This window comes from Benincasa hispida, chromosome 3, assembly GCF_027475165.1.
Source record: "Benincasa hispida cultivar pf3 chromosome 3, pf3_genome.v1.1, whole genome shotgun sequence".
Lineage (NCBI taxonomy): Eukaryota > Viridiplantae > Streptophyta > Magnoliopsida > Cucurbitales > Cucurbitaceae > Benincasa > Benincasa hispida.
The window spans coordinates 67750080-67772654 of record NC_143480.1 but is presented as its reverse complement, the minus strand read 5'-3'; the positions used below and the strand labels follow the sequence as shown (position 1 = coordinate 67772654).

Below are 22575 nucleotides of genomic sequence, written 5' to 3'. Positions count from 1 at the left end.
AACTATGTGTTAATCTATTGCCAAGAAATTATGGAATAGTGTGATTTGAGATGTATTTTAATTTAGGAAACCAATCACGAGTGTTTGAGTTGAACCTTAAATTGGGTGACATACGATGGGGAGGTAATTCAGTTACTCAATATTTTCACTTCTTGAAAAGGATTTGACAAGAACTTGACCTTTTGATATGTATGAATGGAAGTCATCAGAGGATAAAAAGCACTATAGGAAAACCGTGGAAGATGGTCGTATTTACAAATTTCTTGTAGGCATCAAATGTTGAGTTTGATGAGTTAGAGGCTAGAGTCTTGGAAAACCCATTCTTCCAATTATTAATGATATCTTTTCTGAAGTTCGCAGGGAAGAAAGTTGCCGAAATGTTATGATTGAAAAAAGGACTACCAACTCAGTTGAAGGAACTGCAATGGTGATTGAGAATATTGCAATAAAGGCTTCTGATCAGTTAAACAAGACACATAAAAAGCCTTGTGTTTGGTGCGAATATTGCAACAAACCTCGACATACGTGTGAAATGTGTTGGAAACTTCATGAAAAACCTGCCAATTGGAAGAGTTCTAAGTAAGGTGAAAGGAATTCCAATCAGAATACTCTTAATGCAAATATGGTTGACTCTCATCTGTTTAATAAATATCAAATTGATCAAATTCTAAAGCTGCTAAATACTAATTCATCATCTGGTAATCTTAGTGTTTCCTTGGCACATCAGGTATTTGCCGTCAAAGCTCTCTCTTGCCACAATTCAACTCCATGGATCATTGATTCTGGAGCCTTTGATCATATGACTAGTTCTTCTTAGCTATTTGAATCATACTCTCCTTTGTAATACAATGAGAATATTTGTATTGTCGATGGGAACTATTCGTTTGACTGAAAAAATTACTTTACTTTATGTCCTTCATTTCTTTAAATAAATTTGATAACCATCACTTTAAGTAGAAGAAATTGAAATGTCCTAATCTACAATGTCAAAAACATCGTAGTTCCTTTTTTTTTAATAGAAGGAGAACTAACACTATTGAAGCCCTGAATTGTTTTATGAATAGTTGAAAATAATTTTTTTATGAATAGTTGAAAAATCGCAAGTTTTCCTACTTCCAATTGAAAAATAATCAGCCTTTTTTTTTTAAATTATTATTATTATTTGATCATTTTGGGAGAAATATTCAATTTTCACTTGTTATTCAAAAAAGGAACCAATAATGGGTAAATATAATAAGAGGTATTCTAACAAAGGAAACTAATTATAAAAAGAATGAACATTTAACAATAATAATTAAAATAATTATAACTAAGGCAACCATAATATACACAAATCTACACTCCCCCTCAAGCTGGATTATATATAGAATACAATCCGAGCTTAGAATTGAATTCATCAAAAATTTTCTTTGGTAAAGCTTTGGTGAGAATGTTAGAAATTTGATGACGAGATGGAACGTAGTTTAGTTCCACAATGTTCGTGTTGTCCTTTTCAGATATGAAATGTCGATATATCTCTATGTGTTTCGTTCTGTCATGATGAACCAGATTCTTTGCTATGCTGCTTGCTACTTGATTGTCACAAAGTATTTTGAATGGACTTTGAGTTTCTATCTGTAGTTCCTTCAAAAGTTGTCGTATCCACATCCCTTCTCAAATTCCCAAAGTTGGAGCTCGATATTCAGACTTTGCACTACTTCTTGCTACAACTAATTGCTTTTTGCTTCTCCTAGTGACTAAGTTGCCCTAAACATAAGAGCAATATCTAATTGTAGATCTTCGATCAGTTAACTCTCCAGCCCAACTAGCATCAGTATAAAGTTCTACCATTATGTTTGAAGACTTTTTAAACAATAGTCCATGACCTGAAGTACCTTTCAAGTATCTCAAAATCTTGTTAACAGCCCTAAGATGGTGTTCATTGGGATTTTTCATGTGTTGACTAATAATGATCACAGAATATGATATGTCTGGTCTGGTATGTGACAAGTAAATTAGCTTTCCCACAAGCCTTTAATACATGCCCTTGTCAACTGGACTAATACCTTCACTTTGGTCTTGGCGTAGATTAGGATCCAACAGGTTTACACCCAAGATTTTCAATCTCTTTAGCAAGTTTAAAATATAGTTTCGTTGAGAAATGACAATACCATCTTTAGATCTTGCCATCTTCATTCCTAAAAAATATCTCAAACTTCCCAAGTCCTTGATTTCAAACTTAGTTGCAAGCATCTTTTTCAAATTAAGGATTTCCTACAGATCATTTCTTGTGTTGATGATATCATCTACATATACAATCAAGATTGCAGTTTTGGTATTTGCAGATTTCAAAAATAGAGTATTATTAGCTTGACATTGATGATGACCGCTATTAATCATAACATTGGCAAATCTGTCAAACCAAGTCGAGGAGACGGTTTTAATCCGTACAAAGACTTTCTCAACTTGCATACCAAGTCTCTGTTAGACCCATTTTCCATTCTAGGAGGAATCTGCATGTAAACGTCTTCTTCGAGATCATCATTGAAAACGATATTTTTTACATCAAGTTGATGAAGAAGCCAGTCTTGATTTACTGCTAAAGATATAAGGACATGAATAGTGTTAATTTAGCAACAAGAGCAAGAGTCTCCTGATAATTGATGTTATATGATTGAGTGAAGCCCTTAGCCACTAGTCTTGCCTTGAATCTTTCAATACTGCCATCAAACTTGTATTAACTGTGAAAATCCATTTGCACCGAACAGGATTCTTTCCAGGAGGAAGTGTTGTGAGAGTCCTTCCATTACTTTCAAGAGCTTTAATTTCCTTATGTATAACCTTTTACCACTTAGGATCTTTAGGATCTTTAAGTATATCTTGAATATTCTGTGGCATTTGAATATTGTCCAACTGTGTTACAAAAACTTCATAAGATGGATTTAGTTTCCCATATGCCACATATTTTTTAATTGGATGACTGGTACAACTTTTAACACCTTTTTGTTGAGCAATTGGTAATGCTGCATCATCAATCAAAGGCATCAGAGAAGTGATGTTCTCATTAGTGGAATTCAAAGAAGATGTATCTGGTTCAGGTGGTTGACTTTCAGATTCTTGCAAGATAGTCCCTTTCCTTCTCGAGTAAACAACAAGAGGTCGACTTTCTTAGACTAAAGGTTAAAAAACAATAGGGGGACAAACGTGGAAATAGGTAGCTCATTTATAGGAGGAGCTAAGGCTTCAGTTATGATGTGAGTAAGAGGTGTGGGACAACTTCCCATGACTCAAATTCTCTCGCATTCTCCCCCTGAATTTGAGGCTTGGTGAAAAAATGTTGGTTTTCAAAGAAGGTAACATCTATAGAAGGGTACATTTTCCTAGTAATTAGGAAATAACATTAGTACCCCTTTTGATGTGATGAATAACTTAAAAAATGCACTTGATGGATTTTGGATCAAGTTTGGATCGATGGGGAGAATAATTGTGAACAAAGGAGGAACATCCAAAAACTCAAAGGGGTAGATTTGAGGAAAAATTTCATAGTTGGGAATGAATTTGGAGGAAGATATCTCGAGGAGATTTGAATTTGAGGACTCGACTAGGCATTCGATTTTTGAGAAAGGTTGCAGTAAGAATGGCTTCTCCCCGAATCAAATCAGGAACATTATTAGCAATCATAAGAGAACGAGCGACCTCAAGGTGTCTATTTTCCTTTTGGCAATACCATTTTGTTGAGGAGTGTCCACGTAAGAACTATTGTGAACAATACCATGAGATGAAAGAAATGACCCAAGAGATGAATTGAAATAGTCTCGAGCATTATCTGATCTAAGAACTTGAATATTACTTTGAAACTGAGTGGTGACCATAGAGTGAAAGGATTGAAAAATACTTGAGGTTTCAAATTTGTCCTTAATGATGTCAATCTAGTATGGTCATCAATAAAGGCTATGAACCAACGTGCACTAGATATATTTTTAACTCTAGAGGGCTCCCCAAATATCACTGTGAATCAATGCAAAAGGTTTTGAAGATTTGTAAGGCACACTTGGATAAGGATTTCTTGTATGTTTGGAGAGTTGACAAATTTCACTAGATAAATGACTTGATTCTTTATTGATGAGTAAATGAGGGAACAATATGACTTGATTTTCACTAGATAAAGACCTAAAACTGGAAGAGGACTTGGGGATGTAACTAATATAATTGGAAGAAGTCTCACACCTGGGTTTGAAAGATGAATTTGGAAGATCTTCTCCTTGAAAAAGAAAGAGGCCACCCTGCTACTTAGCAATGCCAATCACCTTTCTTGAACCCAACTCCTGAAATTCACACAAGTCTGAATGAAATTTAGATATACAATTCAAGTCACTTGTAAGTTTGCTTATTGACATCAAGTTACAATTCAATTTAAATGAGGTTATATGAGGTTACTGGAACAGGGTGTTATTTAATTGATGGAATATACTGATGTCATTAGTCATGTGATCGGATGTTGTTGAATCCACAATCCACAATAATTTGGTTTATTGTGTTGTACATAGAAGGAAGGAAAGACAATATCCTAATGAGCAAAATTTATAGAAGATGTAACAGGCTTTGACATAATGTGAGAAACTGATTAATTGAGGTTGAGCGACTGATGTGGTAGGATTAGAGTAAATTAGGATATCTTGGTTAAATCCTTAATTGGTTAGGATCAGGATTAGTTTCTTGATTGATTAGGATTATGATTAATTCCCTTAGTTTATTAGGATTAGGATCACTTTCTTTAATTAATTAGGATTGGGATTAGTTTGCTTTCCAATTCTCTATAAATAGAGAGATTATTTTCTTGTATGGGCAACTTTTGATTCATAATAAATACTTTGATTTTATTATTGGAGATTTCTCTTTTTTATCTCATAGGCTACATCAATTTGGTATCAGAGCAGCCGTCTGGGCCAATGTTGCCTGTTCCTGGTGGAAGATCGGAAACTCTTAGCGGCATCGATTGCAAGAGGGAGCTTCGTGAGTTGTGCTTGTTATTGAATAGTCCACATCTATATAGGAGGAACCCTTCAAGTTATAGGAAAGAAAGAAGATACTGACTTTTTTTAAGCTTTGGCAAGAATGGACTATTACCGATCAAGAAAAGTATTGAAGAAAAAATATAGCAACTGGTATAGGCAAGAAAGTTAAATTTACTCCTAAAAGCAATATTGGAATTAAGTTGATTCAAAAGAAGAATTCCAATATAATAACTTCGCCAATGCTCGATTTTCTCAAAGAACCTATCATTACTGACGTTTGAAATTTGATTATAGTGATTCTAACGATTCCGATGAAAATTCTAAGGCTATTTGGAACGGAATAACAAGGCGACATTATCAAAAAAGAGCTAGACAATTCAATCAAACTAGTTTCTCAAGAACTCAACATAAGAATTCAGAGTTAGATGATTCAGAAAATGATTTAGAGCGTGAAAGGAATTATTGTGACCAACATCAAACAACATCGATAAATCATTCCAACACCAATATGGAGGTCAAAGCATTTTTAAGGGAACAGAAATATTCAAATAAAAGCATCTATCAAGAAGACTTTCGGAAGGGAATAGATGAAATTTGGGGTCTTTTGAAAAAATGAAGAAAGGCATAATTATAATCTTTAAGATTTTTCAAGAAACCATCAAGAATTACATTTAGTCACTCAAAAAGAACAATAACTAATTTAAATGGGTTGTGAAATTGCGGAAAAAATGAATTGAGTAGAAGAAAATAAAAAATTAATTGAAGATGAGTCGAATAAGGAAAGTAGAAAGATCGAAGAGGACTTGTGTTGCAAGAAGAAAAAGTCAATGGAACTAACATGGAGGTTGCTCAATTCGAACCAGATGATGAGGAACAATTAATCGATGAAATCAACGATGAAAGTGTTGAAGATGAAGCCGTTGTAAAAAATGTATCCATCTGGTTAGATCAATTAACTAAGGCACACAACCAACCATAGCTACCTCCACCGCGAGAGAATAGAGCAGAAATTAACCTTGGCTACCAAGAAAGACAACAAGAGAATCAACAACACCAATTGTATGCAAGAAATGTCCAAAATTTACCAAGAATCATTCAAGAACAACCAAGATCAAAGTTATATTTGTGGAAATATTGGGAGTATGTGAATTCTTCAAGTGTGGAAGAAAAAGATACTCATGGGCAACCTAATTCGAAGATAATTGAAAATCGTTTTCCTCAATTCTTTGAGGAGTCTGTATATACTTTGGCAACAAAGGATTTTTGGAACAACTTAATTCTTGGGGTCATTGATGATAGTATTGATGGAAATAATTTTTCCTTTCAAGAATCAAATAATCCAATATATTGGTGTGGCTCGTGAAAATTGGTTGTTATTGATGCCCGATATTTAGAGATGTGTCCATTTGAGTGTCTTATTTTTTTTATTTTTACCTTCATTTTCGTTCTAAAACTCGAGGACGAGTTTTTTTAGAAGGGATAGAATCTTGGGGTAGGATTAGAGTAAATGAGCATGTCTTGGTTAAATCCTTAATTGGTTAGGATTAGGATTAGTCTTCTTGATTCATTAGGATTATGATTAGTTACCTTAGTTTATTAGGATTAGGATTAGTTTATTTGATTAATTAGTTTGCTTTCCAATTCTCTATAAATAGAGAGATTACTTCTTGTATGGATAACTTTTGATTCATAATAAAGACTTTGAATTTATTATTGGAGATTTCTCTCCTTTTATCTTTTAGGCTACATCAGCAGCTCAACTGACGATTGAACAGAAACCAAACTAGTTTTACTGAATCAAGCTGTTTGAACTAAACGAACTGACTGAACAGAGGCAGAATCAATGAACCAGGTGAACCAAACCAAACCAGTCTGACATAACTAAATCGAACTAGACTGATCGAATCAGCCGGGCTTGATGAACAGGTTGTTGAAACGCTAATTGAAACCCTCAATGCTGTAAATGTTGAGGAGCAAAGAACGCTCAAACCGGCGAATTTGGCCAGAGAAGATATTCCCACTGGGCATCTGTAACTCCTTAGATTGGAGTTAAGATGAAACCTAAGGCTGTAGCTTCTGAAGATTGGACGTGCGACAACAGACTTGATTGACGGAGAGCGTAGCACGGATGCATGGATGTAGTAACGTGGATTTGGGCGCACGGATGTAGTAACGTGGATTGGGGCATGGGCATCGCCTGACTTGGTTGACGGATGGGAGTGCACAAACAGACAGCAATAGCTGTGGCAGCGGCGACGGCTAGGGTTAAGGTTTTATTTTGTTGGCTCTGATACCATCTTAAATCATCGTTTGGCCAAAAAGCTTAAGATGATGGGTGAAGGTAGATTTAGTTATATATTATTTAACACTTCTCACTTTTGGGCTTGAAATATGAAGGAGACCCAACAAGTGAAAATCAATATTAAATGGGGAGGAAATAACATTGCAGAGGTTTGAACATAGGACTTCTCTGGACCACATGCTCTGATACCATGATGATTTTTGGAGAAAGATTCAGTTTTAACTATTATTGAAAAGAGAACCTAATAATGGGTAAATATAATACAAGAGGTATTTTATCAAAGGAAACTAATTATAAAAGGAATGAACATTTACCAATAATAATTAAAATAATTATAACTAAGGCAACCATACTATACAGAAATCTATTTTATTACCTCTGCATTCTTGGTTGACTGTGATCAGTTTGAAAGTTCAACTGTATTTCTAATCTTATGGGCAGGTTGGCCTGGCTGATAAAATTAACACTCCTGTGAATTCTCTTTCTGGCGGAATGAAGAGGAAACTGTCCCTAGGAATTGCATTGATAGGGAACAGCAAGGTGGTTAAATTAAGCTACGCTATATTCTCAATAATTCGTGCATGCTTAATATTTTAGTGTTGCAGGTTATCGTGCTTGATGAGCCCACAAGTGGAATGGATCCATACTCTATGCGATTGACATGGCAATTAATTAAAAAGATAAAAAAAGGTAGGATCATATTGCTGACAACACACTCAATGGATGAAGCTGATGAACTGGGAGATCGGATAGCCATTATGGCTAATGGATCTCTGAAATGTTGTGGAAGGTATAACCTCTGGAAGTACAATGATTCCATGGTCATTGCAAATAATTCAAATACATCATGATTGAATGAAGCATGATGACATTGACTTTCTACTTTATAAGTCCTGAAAGATTTTATTTTCCAATAATTAATTTAGAAAAAAAAAACCGCTGATGCAAGAAGGAAAGAAGTGAAGCAAGTCACCGGAGTTGGGGCTCTTTTTTTTTCTTTTTTAAGCGATTGTTCTCCTTTATGTGCCTTGTATTCTTGTTCCTTTGTTGCTTTACTTGATTATGTTTGTTTTTCGATGATTTGCTATCCTTGTACTTTAGATAGAGCACTGCCCTTCTTTCGATTTTCTTAATAAAAAGCTCAGTTTCTGTCTTAAAAAAAAAGTAAAATGAATAAAATTTTTCCTTTTTTGAAAACGATACCAGACTTTTTATTAAGAAAATGAAAAGTGACCCATGCTACATTGAAACCAATCATAAGAGGAGATTCTGAAACTATTCACAAGGAATAAACTGAAAAAAAAAGATATCATCCCAAAGAAAACTCTAATCATGGGCAAATTATTCAATGTGGATACTATATTGTTGCTATCATCTTCTAAACTCTTGGGTAAGTATGTAAACCATAATTCTTAGTTTCTTTTCTATGTCCCAGGGTATAAAATTGCGAACCACTAAAGTAGCTAGCTATAGCAACAGAGTTAAATATGAAATAAGTCGTATCATATTTTCAAATCTTCCTCTTTAATTATCTTATGCTTTTTCTTAACATAATGTTGTGCTTCTCATATGAACATTGGGTCCAACTATAAATTACAAAGGTCATGGAATCTCTTATTGACCTATCAAATTTTAGACAACCATTTAAATATTACACGTCTTATTTTCTTTTATTTTTATTTTTATTTCTTTTGACAGTTCTCTTTTCTTAAAGCATCAGTATGGAGTCGGTTATACTCTTACTTTAGTGAAGGTGAGGGTTTCCTCCAACTTCTGTTTTCTCTTTCTGAACTTACTGAATGATGGTTTCTGTAACTTGCAACCTTTGGCTCTCATTCCTTGTCATCATGTCTCCTTTCAGTCTGCACCCACTGTCTCCGTTGCTGCAGATATCATCTATCGTCACATTCCATCAGCAGTATGTGTGAGTGAGGTAATCAATTCACCTGCTTATCCATTGCTTCCAATGATCAGCAATGATGTATGAAAAACATTTTAAGAATGTTTATGATTGATCAAATCTTTTACATGAGCTATAGTGACTGTTGATTGATCAAATGTTTACAAAATCCCTTCCGGTTGGCTTTTGTTTGAAGAATGAAGATATATGCAAACACTATTCAATGTTTTCCTTGTTCACCAAGAACAATTGTGAAAAATGTTGAAAATAAGGTTTTGACAGTCTCCTGTGAACTTATCAACCTGCTTTGATGATTCTTATTTACTGAGTTGGAAATTCTTAAGTTTTTTGCCTTCTCCCCTCTCCTTTTTTCTAAAAAAAAATATTTATGTGCACGAGGTTTCAACAACCCTGCTTCCAGAGACGGTGCTTTACTTCAAGGATTGGTGTATTATTTTAGATAGTATGCCTTGGCCACAAAGAATATGTTGGATTAAAAGTTTGTCGAATGCACTGATAAAGTAGGTGAAAAGGAAAATCGATGCGCAGAGACTTTTTTCTGAAGTTTGTAGTTTCATTTAAATCAACCTTGACCCATTTTATACCTTTTTTTTTTAATTTTTTTTTTATTTTCCATCATATATAATTGTTTACCATGCTTTTCAGGTTGGGACCGAGATCTCCTTTAAGCTTCCTATATCATCCGCTTCATCATTTGAGAGCATGTTTAGGGAAATTGAAAGTTACATGCGCAGATCAGTTTCTAACTCCGCAATTGATTGTTCTTCAGAGAATAAACTTTGTTACGAAAAAGACCATCTTGGAATTGATAGTTATGGTATATCTGTTACCACTCTTGAGGAAGTATTCCTAAGAGTTGCTGGATGTGATTTTGACGTTGCACCCAGTGAGCAGAAAAAAAGCTCTCTCCTTATGAGTTCTGTGGTTTCAGATATTTCCGTTCATCAAGTGCCTAGCAAAGTCTCTGAGTCTCAGCATTTTGGGAAATCTGAAAAGTCTGGGTTCTTGGCTCTTGTAGTAAAAAGAGCATGTGGTTTGATATTTTCAACAACTTTCAGTATTATTAACTTTCTGAGTTTAGGGGTCCCCGGGTGTGATATACTATGGAGATCAAAGTTCTGGCAACATTCAAAAGCATTATTTATTAAGAGGGCCATAACTGCTCGTAGAGACCGCAGGACAGTTGTATTCCAACTTTTGATTCCTGTTGTATTCTTGTTTTTTGGTCTTCTCTTTCTTAAGCTCAAGCCACATCCAGACCAGCAGTCAGTGACTTTGACAACTTCAGAATTTAATCCAGAATTAATTGGTGGTGGTGGTGGTGGTCCAATTCCTTTTGATCTGCACTGGCATATTTCCAAGCAGGTTAGCAGTTATCATGTTAAGCTGTTCTTTTATTTGCTGTGTGTATAAGATTATCTCACGTGACAGCATTAGATACTCCTGGGGTAAGATTCATTTCATGGGTTTTGCATGTGAAACTGATACTTCTCTCTGGCATTTGGTGGCACAGGTTGCACATTATATTGAAGGCGGTTGGATTCAAAAATATAAACCTAGTGCTTATAAGTTCCCTGATGCTGAAAAAGCATTATCCAATGCAATAGAAGCAGCAGGGGAAACTCTGGGACCAATTCTACTATCCATGAGTGAATATCTGATGTCTAGCTTCAACGAATCTTACCAATCAAGGTGTTCTGACATATATTTTTAAGTCTTTTGAAGTCTGCATTATTTTTCATGTAGCTTTTGGATTAAGCTTGATAGTGGCGATCCTATATTAATGGCTTTCTTCTTACTCGAGATTGACACTCGTTAACTTCTCTAGTTCTCTATTACTCCCTGTGTGTATCAAGTTTTGATGGATACTGCACTTTTAGATTGTTTCTTCGCTAATAGTTTCCTCAGGAACATCAGTTCAAGTTACTTCATAGCTAATAAAATTTGATTTGGTGTGGGTTCGACGAATATGATAACTTCAACTGTTCAACCTTTTTTTTTTTTGAAGTCAGTAGAGGAGAGAATATTTGAAGTAAGCTTGATGGCGTTTAGTGCGTTTGTAGTTGAGTCAAGTTATATACTTGTTCATTGTAAAATTTTGAGGTTCTGTTTCTTCTTAATCTGGTTTTGAACAGATGTCTTTTTTTTATTGGAAAAAAAAAAAAAAAAACAAACTTTGCTTTGCCTTTTCTTCCCCCTTTTTTATGTTGTTTAAAATGCCACGTGCTCTATCTATTTTCTTATTCTGTTTTGGCCCCAGTAATATTTGTTCCAATGTGATTTTTTATTTATTGTGCTTCTTTCTTGGTTTCTAATGTCCTTGAGCAAACCAGTAATGCATAGAGATTAACCAAGGACTTGTCCTACGAGAGTAGCTAGTTGAATGAAAAGGAGAAGGAGAATTGAATATCTGTATAAATTATAAATGGCCAATACCTTACAAGGTTTTGAGCAAATATTATACTGTTTCGCTTTTTTCTGCTTGTGAACCCCCCCTTTTTTTTTGAGAAGGAAAACTATATTATTAACAAAGAAGAAAAGATTTAGAGCCATTGTTTCTTTTCGCTGATAGCAAGTTTTTTCTTGTCCCGATGGCTGGATTGAACAGTCTTGGATATTTGATCTTAAGGTCATGTGATAAGAAAGATTTAGAGCCGTTCCTGTAAATAGCTGTGAAGTTTTCAAAGGGCCTTCTTGAGCTTGATAATGTTGTACCATGGGGTTATGAAGCTAACATGTCTATGAATAGTGGGGAGGCTGCTGAATTTGACCCAATCATATTTGGCATGAACATGTTTTATGAGGCTTGTAGTTTCACATATAATAGCAATTTAGGGCTGAAATGATCCTAAACTTAAAAACAAAATGAACTTGTAAACATATAAGCCTCTTTTCATGATATCAATGAAAAGTCTCCTTCCCTTTTTTAAAAAAAGATAAAAATAGTTGCAAGGACAGCCCTTGAATTCCCTACATTTCATATTTGTATATTATAAATATGAATTTTGTGGTTTTACTACGATATATTTAAATAAATGTCTTACATGGTTCCTCAAAATTGGCCCCTTCTGTTACACATTTCATTTATGAATCTTCTTGTGCTTTTCAGGTATGGAGCGATTGTAATGGATGATCAGAATAGTGATGGCAGTATAGGATATACTGTACTGCACAATTGTTCCTGTCAGCATTCTGCTCCAACCTTTATCAATATTGTGAATGCCGCAGTTCTAAGGCTGGCTACTGGTGACCAGAATATGACTATTCAAACACGAAATCACCCTCTCCCCATGACAAAAAGCCAGCGTTTGCAACGACATGTATGTGATTTCTTTCTCTGAATATGAGTGTAGGTACATTTGCTGTGTATAAACTTTGTTAATACTCAGGTATGGATGACAGGTATGTTGTGCTAATCCTCGATCCTGTGGATCCCTCTCCTGTAGTTTTCAGATTCATAATGGAAAGTTCTTTATTAGTTTCTTAGCAAGAATTAAAAAAAAAAAAAATTAGCCTTATGTTGAGACGTTCTGCCCAATTCCTCCCTTGTACTTCTTAGAATCTTAATAGAAAGTCCTATGCTTTTTAGCAATATAAATAATAGAACGGTGGTGAGTCACAAAATGACTTAATCTCTCTCATCAGTCATCTCATTCTTCATAAAATTATTCCTCTTCTATATGGAATATGCTCTTCTGGCCCGTGTTCTAGACCTGAATTATCATCCATCAGAGAAATTATTTGCCAAGCAGGGATTCATTTGACTTGTGGCCATCCGAAAATATGTTACATGTTAGGTAAATTGGGATAAGATATTAACTACCCTGTTGCCTGATTGCTCATACACGTGAGGTTTTTGGAATAGGCTCTTCTTAAAAATAACTTAGACCACAGAATCTTAACTTCCTTCTTGCAGATCTCTTCTGAACATTGTTCGTTTTGAATTTATAGATCTCAATTTGTTTATAGATGATGACAGATTACATTTTTTAAGAGATTACATGCTTTGTTCATCTGCATACAGTAAAATTATATCAACAATTTAAAGTTCCAAAACCACTTGTCATGTGTTGTGTGGTAAATAAAGAAAATATATTTACTCTCTTGCTTTATTGCTCCTACAGGCTACATGCTTCCTTCTCACATACTAACTTGTCCTAGCTTCTAGAAATACTAAACAGTCTTTTGCAAATTTTATTGTATCTATTAAATTCTGTATGAGGAGTCTTTATTATTATGTGCTGTATTAATCCTTTTAGTTATTTGTGTCCCTGTTTGTTTACGGTAACCTAGAAGAATGTTATCATTTTGTAGGATCTGGATGCTTTTGCTGCTGCTATCATAGTTAATATAGCATTCTGTTTTATTCCTGCATCATTTGCTGTCTCTCTCGTGAAGGTAATACTTCCTTTAAGAAAAGGAAACAGTATTTTTTATAATGATATAATGAAAGGAGACTAATGCTCAAAATACAAAGGTACGAACTAGCAACCAAAAAGTAGAAAAGCCAAGAACTAAGAAAACCAAAACGAAAGCAAATTATACAAGAAAATGAATGAAAGCCCCCAATTTAAGTTTATATATTGAATAGAAATTTTAACATAAAGCTTAAAAAGAGAACACCAAGAAGATGCAGTGAGTCTGGCACTTCAAAACGATCAGCCCATTGAAGAGATTTGTCATGGAAGACCCTTTGGATCCTTTCAAACCTATATAAATGCATGTGAACTTATTTATTAGCGTTGTAAAGGATTTGATATTTTGTATTTGACTGAATCTCAAATTGTAGTAGAAAAATTCATTTCAATACAAGACAAAATACAATACATATATACACACATTTAACATATTTTTCAAATAGACTAGAAGTATTTTAATATACCACATGATAAAATTATCTAAGTTTATGCAGGAACGTGAAACAAAAGCTAAACACCAACAAATGATCAGTGGGGTAAGACATCTCTTCATTTGCTTCTTTTCATATTGTTTAAAATGTATAAGCCTGACATTTTCTTCAAACAACATAATGTTACCAGGTTTCAGTGCTTTCATACTGGATATCGACTTACGTATGGGACGTTGTCAGTTTCTTGGTTCCTACTGGTTTAGCACTAGTACTCTTTTACATCTTTGGTACGTCCATTCTCTTCTAATTATGCCTTTTCTGGACGTTTGATTATTGTAAGTTTTATTCCCATCTCTTTCACCCACTTCCTTTTTCCTAAAAATTGCAGTCTTTTGTGCACCTCTGAATTCAGATAAGTTTTATGGAGGGCTTTGGGATTTTGTATTTATTCTTGTCACATTGTTCAATTTAAAAAAATGTATGCAGGTATGGATCAATTCATTGGTAAAGGTAGATTTCTAGCAACGGCTGTTATATTTTTGGAATATGGACTGGCCATTGCATCGTCAACATATTGCCTTACATTTTTCTTTTGGGACCATACTGTGGCTCAGGTAGAAGAAAAATCACCTTTTTAACCGTACCTAAAAATACATAGAACGAATCATCACTATTTACCAAAATACTGTCTCATTTTCTTTGCAGAATGTGGTTCTGTCGGTTCACTTTTTCACTGGACTTATTCTTATGGTTATTTCATTCATTATGGGGCTTATTGAAACAACAGCAAAAACAAATTCTTTTCTGAAGGTTGGTTCTCTTTATGCGTTTGTGTTGTTTATTCAAGATGATCGGCTAGAAAATGAACATTCTCCCTGATTGGTTATCTTTTCATATCTCCTATTGTATTTTGGTTCTGGTAGAAATATTTAAATTATTAATGTGATGAAAGTAGGTTATTAGTTGTTAAAAAAATTAATATGTAATTTGTCATATTTATTTAAATGGTTAAATCTTAATTTGGCTTCAATATGTTCAATTTAAATTCTTAAATTTTCAAAATGTGATTTTAGTCCCTAAAAATTAATATTGTTGGCATATGTATGTGTGTGTGTGTGAATGTCGAGCCCTTCTTGCCCATACCTCAATTAATTATTATTGAAAATTGATAATTAGATTAAATTAAAATGTTAAAAAGATACTTATATCTAATCTAAACACAACAATACTAATACAAATTTACTTGCTCCCCAAGCTGAATTATACGTAGAATTTAAGCCATCCTTAGGGCTGAAGTCATTGAAGCTTGTTCTTGGTATTACTTTGGTGAAAATGTGAACAATTTCAGGGAAAAGATGAAACAGATAGACTTGCCTCATAGTCTTGACTCACTGATAGCGAAGAAAAGTTTAGACTATCTCTTGCTCTGTTCGATCGACCAACTATGTCATCACCGTAACTTTCTTCTCTGTATTTTGTGCACATCTATGAGCCATTATCATTAAGAATTATGAACTTTTATCACATTACCATTGATTTTCACGTCTGTGTGCAATTGTGGCAATATTACCGATAGTCTGGACATCTTGATGAAGATCTGCTTATCTCTGTTCTTTGTTCTCTGTTCTCAGGATATTTGTTCTCTCATCAGCAAGCATGGACTTAGCATTAATTTCTTCTGACTTTCTCATGTATTCATGCAGAATTTCTTCAGAATATCACCTGGGTTTTGCTTTGCTGATGGACTTGCCTCGTTGGCTCTTCTTCGGCAGGGGATGAAAGATAAAACAAGTGATGGGGTTTATAATTGGAATGTTACCGGTGCCTCAATTTGTTATCTCGGTGTACAGGTTTGTATGTCTCCCTTCAATAGAAGGTTATGTGACAATTTATTGAACTACCCTTCCGATTAATTTTCGGGGAGTAGAGATGATTTTGATACTTTTGGAAGTTTTTCCAAATGGCTAAACTGAGGGTAACTATGTTTCCATAAAGATGGAAAACTGATAAAGATTTTTTTTTCCTTTTTTGATATTTGTGAACTAAGGAGCACAGGCACTAACATGCGACACAAATACGACACAACAACGACATGATGACACGTCAATTTACAAAAAAAGTAGGACACGACACGTTGGGGCACATTATTTATTTATTTATTTTTACAAAAATAAATATATGTGTGCATAATTTGACATATCGTGAAATATGTGCACAAATATTTAACAAAAAAAGTAAGACAAATGGAAAAGAAAAAGGAAAGATAAAAATGGAAGGAAAAGAACAGAAATGAGAAAAGAAAAAAATAGTAAGAGATCCCACGTAAGTTGTCGGCGGTCGTGGGTCATGATGTGGAATTCACTGCTGTCGATGTTAGAAAGAAGAATCAGGTAGCATAGTGAGTTTTTTAATTTTTTATAGGGTTAAGTCTTGAAGATGAAGTGTGTAAGCATTCTAGATTTTTGAAAAAGTTGGGGCTAAACAGTTAATTTTAATCGGCTTAATGGCCCTTAAATGAGTTGCCGATTGTGGGTCTTGTTTCATTATTTTAAAAAAAATTTTTTGCATGGCATCCTAGGTGTGTCTTTGTGTGTCCGAACGTGTCAAAAAGCAAAAAAAATAATCATAAAATAATGGAATGTATTGGAGTGTGTCAATGTCCGACGTTGACACTTCACCAGTTTAGAAGTGTCGGTGCTTTATAGTCCATAAATATTCGGGCTAGTTTACACGCAACTCATCTAATCTCATAGGATAAGCCACCTCACCCTACAACATTTGAGTGTCAAGGAATGGAAAAATGATAAGATAGTCCATGACTATCAATAAATTATCAAATAAGTAGTTGCAAATTACAATGTGGCAGAAATGCCCTGAATATTACATCCGGAATATTGTCATTTGAGTATGAAGAAGTTAGATTTGGTTCATAATTCAATTGCATTTACTTTTGGCTGATTCACATTTTGACAAGAGTCATGGTGGTGAAAATTGAGCAAATATGGTGGTGTTAAATGTTTTCTCGTCGTCAATTTAGAACAACGATATCTCATGTATGCAATAGATATGATCTTATTTGGGTTCCCCCCCTCTTGACAGTCCCTGTGTTACTTTCTCTTAACTCTTGGTCTTGAACTGCTGCCTCTCCAAAAATTGACTGCAATTGCAGTCAAGGAATGGTGGATGAAGCGTTGGAGGAACAATCTCACAAATCTTAAAACTGAAACTTCATCCCCCAGCTTGGAACCTCTTCTTGCGCCTTCTTCAGGGTATATTATTCCCGACCTTGATCTCGATGTAGATGTGGCAGCAGAAAGAAATAGGGTCCTATCAGGTTCTATCGACAATGCCATTATCTACTTGAGTAATCTTCGGAAGGTATTTTCACTTTTATATTCAATTAATTATGATGGAATTTTTGTTGTTAGAATATTCTACATCTTGATCCTTGCTTTTTTGTACAAAGCTTTAATGCTGTATATTCTTCTTGATTTGGTTTATGGGGGATTAAATATTATGTGTTAGTCTTAAATTGTATTACCTTTTGTTACTCAGCAAAATTTGTTAAACCACTATAGAACCCGAAGTTTTAAGTTGTTAGGTTATGAAAAATTTAATTTTATACTATTACTTCCTCTAACGGCTTAGAGATTTGCACAAAACCGAGCTAGTAAATTTATTTTTATATCAATACTTCAACTTCAACAAAATTAATGTGTTTCTTGGTGTTACTCCCAACATCTCAAAGAAATTGACAGGTAATTTACGTACTCTTTTAAATGATTTTATTAGGGAAAATTTTATTTGTCTCAACACTTGGCTTAATTTGGCAATTTTAACTTAAAATTTTCAATTTCATCAAATCAACTAATACCTTTTGAAAACTAAATAAGAAATTAGTCTCGTCTCAGCCAATAAAACACTCTAAATGAAATTATAGAAATGTTTATGAACTATGAAAATATTTGTCTCGCAACGGACTTTTAAGTGCTCAAAGTCAACAATATAATATCAAAACCAAGCTAAAAAACATCGTGAGCAGAAAAATTAATTCCCACAAAAACAGTGTTGTTGAACCACAAAAATGCTCAGAGCAAGCCAGACTAAGGGGAGATGGGTAGTTTGATTTGGGGAACTTGAGATTATTCGAAGCATAGCTCCTTTTTTTTTTTTTTTTTTCTTCTTCCTGAACGAAACAAACTTTTCATTGATATAATGAAAAGAATCTAAGGTTCAACTTACATTCTTATACTTCTCTTTTCATTTCTTTGTTTTTTCTAACCATTTTCAGGTATATCCTGGAGAAAATTATCTCCATAAGAAAATTGCAGTGGATTCTTTAACTTTTTCAGTTCAAGAGGGAGAATGCTTTGGGTTTTTAGGCACAAATGGTGCTGGGAAGACAACAACTCTATCTATGCTCACTGGTATAACGTCACTTCCCTTTCTTTTTCCATAAAATAACAAATAACAATCTTGATAAGAGCTCTTAGACATCTAATAATTTTCAACGAGTATCCAAACTTTCATTTAGATAAATATTGGACAAATTTTTTAAGATCTAAAGAAAAATGGAAAGAAAGAAAGAACGAAATAAATAAATAGAATTTTTTATTGATTTATGCAGGATCACAGGCTGAAAACTTGAAACAAACTACAATCCACCTAAATAATGAAATCAAATTTAATTAAAACTTAATGCCGTACAGCTGAGAAAACTGACCCAACCCGCCTAAACTAACTCTTGATCACATACATGGACAAAATCAGCAATTAAGTCTTTAAAACTAAAAAAAATCGGTCTTTAAAGCCTCAAGTTGCATCATTCATTTGAGCTCCCACATTGGTTAGAACCATCTAACGAGAGCAAAAACTTGGCACACTGTTTTTTGTCTCACAACAATGACCGAAACAGCAGAATTTGAGTCCTGCCTTTGATACCAACAACAGTTGGGCATAACAAAACTTGAAGTAACCTACCATAACTTCAGTAGCAACAGAAGCCCCAGTTGAGCTTGAGACAATAGCAAAAATAAATAAGATGCTGTCAACATTCTGGCACTGTTAACACAATCATCAGCAAAGGTGCTGTCAACATAATCGTTAACCATGAAAATCTGAAAGACAATAACCAAACCCAAGGAAGATCAGAAACTTCCATGCTTATAAAGAAGCTTCCTGCAAACCATGCTTATCAAGATTGTTATTGAGTTCAACGCTTGTCTAAGTGCATATTGTATTCTGTCCTTTTGGAGAATGAATTTCTTATTATTTAATTAGACAAAAGATAAATATATATAGGTAAATGAGAAACCCTAATCTAAGATATACAAAAAAGGACAACTATACTTTTTTTTTTTTTTGTGATATTTGTGAGTGTTCAGGCCAGCTTACGTGTACCTCGACTAATCTCATCGGACAACCCGCATGACCCTACAATATTTTGATGTCAAGGAAACTAATAAGAAACCATGTGCTCCTCCTGAGGTGGGCGGTGTCGACAAACGGCCACTCGAAGTTGATGATCCAAACTCGAACTCTAACTTTGTGAGAATAAAGCTGTCAAACGAATATTCTAAACCCTAAACGAATAATGCTCTGATACCATGTAATCTGTACTTTTGGAGAATGAATTTCTTATTATTTAATTAGACAAAAGATAAATATATATAGGTGAATGTGAAACCCTAATCTAGGATATACAAAATTACGACAAAGGATGGTTGTACATATTAATTTAATTATATATTATAACACATAACTTTAGCATTAAGCAAGAACTTATCAAACTATGGCAAAGCTCCCATTGATCAATAAGTCCAAACATTATCTAACTTTAGTTAATTGCTTATAAAAAGATCTTCAGCATTTTGATAGATCTCCCATATTTAGGAGATATGAAAGAAAGGCCAAAAGGAAGAGTAGGGAGAGGGGCACAAATGTAACTATGGAAAAGAATCAAATTAGTTAGAGAGGGGACCACCAAATCTATAACAAATTCGATTAGTAGTGGGAGAATTTTGTTAGTAGGGAGAGAGATGACAAATTGCTATAAAAATAGGAATGTAGAAGCAGGGAGGGGGTATCTTTTCATTTTGAGAGTTTAAGCTTGTTGATCTTGTATTCAGGAGGGGGGTCTTGACCTTCCTAGGCTATTTTGAGCCAAAATAGTAAATACATAATTGAGACACTATCAATTTGGTATCAGAGCCATCCGATTCGTGGGAAAGGGGTATGGTGAAAAAGATGGAGGCAAGACTAACAGCTGTGGAGGAACAACTCACCTTACTTCAAGTTGGAATGGAAAACAGGATGGATCAAAGGTTTGGAGAAATGCAACAGATCACGGAGAGCATGATGACTGCAAAAATCGAAGCATTGGGAGAGTCGATGGAGCAGAAGATGATCCGGGCACTGGAGGTTTGGTCGAAGAGATCAGAAACAGCCAAGGAGATGGAATCGGGATCATCAGAAAGGACCGTGACTGATAAGGGCAAGCAGCCGGCGAGAGAGGAAAGCAGTGATAGAAGGGAGGTGCCCTTGTTCGATATGCGACTGAGGGAGCTGGAAATACCGATATTCAAAGGAGAACTAGGTGAGGATCCGATGCGATGGTTTCATAGAGTTGAAAGATATTTTGTTGTGAACAGGTTGTCGGAGAAAGACAAAATTGAGGCTGCGATCTTGTGTTTGGAAGGAGAGGCTTTGGAATGGCATCAATGGGAGGAAAAGAGGACGCCGATGGACACATGGGCCAAATATAAAGAACAACTCCTGCTACGATTCTTAACAGTCAAAGAGGAAGACCGGAAGGCACAGTTTCTCACCTTGAAGTAGGACGGCAGTGTGCGAGCATACCGGTGGCGATTCGAGCAACTCTCAGGGCCGTTGAAAGACCTATCCGATGAGACGTTAGAAAGCAAGTTCGTTAGTGGGCTGAAGGAAGACATTCAAATCGAAATGAGGATGTTCAAGTTGATTAGGCTGAAAGAGAAGATGAGAATGACCCGAATGATAGAAGATACGGAGGAGGCTCGAAGAAAAAAATGGGGCAACCCGAATCCGGCAAAATCAACAAGCGTGTCTTCAAACTCGGGACCCAACTTGACCACAGGTCAACCTGGCTCCAATTCAAATCAGAACATGCACGCGTCTGCCCGAACGATCTCTCTCAACCCGACCCGTACATCAGGCACGTCTTCAAATTCTGTTACTTTAAAAGATGTCAACGGAAAACCGTTCATGGCCAGAGCTTTCAAGCGACTATCCGACAATGAGATGCAAATCCGAAGGGACAAGGGACTCTGCTATCGTTGTGAGGAGAAGTATACACTAGGGCATCGATGTAAAAAGAAGGAGCTAAGCATTTTGCTATACGACGATGAGGAGGAAGGAGATGAGATCCTGGAAACAGAGGACGAACCAGTGGATGTGGAGATGCCCATGACGACTACTTTAGAATCTATGGTGGTGGAAGATAACGAACAAGGAGCAGCAGAGCTATCCCTAAACTCTCTCGCGGGGATCGATTCACCTCGAACGATTAAAGTCAAAGGAGCTATAGGAGATAGGGACGTGATTGTTCTCATTGACAGTGGTGCCTCACACAACTTCATCGATAACGAACTAGTATCAGCCCTAAAATTGCCACAGACACCGACGACGAGTTATGGGATAATGCTGGGAACAGGGATATCAGTGAGGACGACGGGCATTTGCAAGGGGGTAATTCTTAACCTCCCAAACTTAACTATTATCAATGACTTCTTTCCTTTGCCCCTGGGTAGTGCTGATGTGGTGTTAGGAGTGCAATGGCTGATGACTTTAGGACGAGTCGAATGCGATTGGGGAACGTCCGAGATGGAATTTCAAGTAGGCGACTGGAGAATACACTTGCAAGGGGACTGTAGCCTGATGAAAGCACAGATTTCACTAAAGTCCATGATGAAATTAGTTAAAGGAGGGGGCCAAGGCATCCTTCTCGAGCTAAACTCACTCATGACTTCTAAAAAAGATGGAGAAGCGTAGTCAATAGTAGAGCTACAACTGGAAATACAAGAGATTTTAGAAAGATACCAAGCTGTTTTCAGTTCAGTAGAAGGGTTGCCACCAATGCGACATCATGAACACCACATCGAACTCAAGCTAGGGGCAGGGCTAGTGAATGTTAGGCCATATAGATACCCACAATTCTAGAAGGACGAGATTGAGAAGCTGGTTGAAAAGATGCTCACTGCCGGGATCATTCAACCTAGTGTAAGTTCTTTCTCAAGCCCGGTGTTATTAGTGAAGAAAAGGACGGTAGCTGGCGGTTTTATGTCGATTATAGGGCATTAAATCAAGTCACTGTACCAGACAACTTCCCTATTCCAATGGTTGAGGAACTCCTTGATGAATTGGTTGGTGCACGGGTATTCTCGAAGATTGATTTGAAGTCAGGATACCATCAAATCCGAGTGGCTCCTTCAGACATACACAAAACCACATTTTGCACTCATGAAGGCCACTA

The 22575-nt window shown here is 35.4% G+C and overlaps 1 protein-coding gene across 4 annotated transcripts in view; it reads left to right on the top strand.

The window, feature by feature from the left end:
* ABCA1 (ATP-binding cassette A1) overlaps positions 1 to 22575 on the top strand; it is an 88184-nt gene that overhangs the window by 58623 nt on the left and 6986 nt on the right. For all 4 annotated transcript variants that reach the window (XM_039025516.2, XM_039025515.2, XM_090311800.1 and 1 more), the window contains 15 exons: positions 7738 to 7836; positions 7902 to 8086; positions 8995 to 9049; positions 9158 to 9229; positions 9863 to 10582; positions 10731 to 10909; positions 12327 to 12537; positions 13532 to 13615; positions 14130 to 14171; positions 14257 to 14353; positions 14553 to 14680; positions 14772 to 14876; positions 15770 to 15916; positions 17166 to 17444; positions 18358 to 18493. In XM_039025516.2, coding sequence (XP_038881444.2) covers positions 7738 to 7836; positions 7902 to 8086; positions 8995 to 9049; positions 9158 to 9229; positions 9863 to 10582; positions 10731 to 10909; positions 12327 to 12537; positions 13532 to 13615; positions 14130 to 14171; positions 14257 to 14353; positions 14553 to 14680; positions 14772 to 14876; positions 15770 to 15916; positions 17166 to 17444; positions 18358 to 18493 — 2539 coding nt within the window. The remainder of the gene's footprint in view (positions 1 to 7737; positions 7837 to 7901; positions 8087 to 8994; positions 9050 to 9157; positions 9230 to 9862; positions 10583 to 10730; positions 10910 to 12326; positions 12538 to 13531; positions 13616 to 14129; positions 14172 to 14256; positions 14354 to 14552; positions 14681 to 14771; positions 14877 to 15769; positions 15917 to 17165; positions 17445 to 18357; positions 18494 to 22575) is intronic.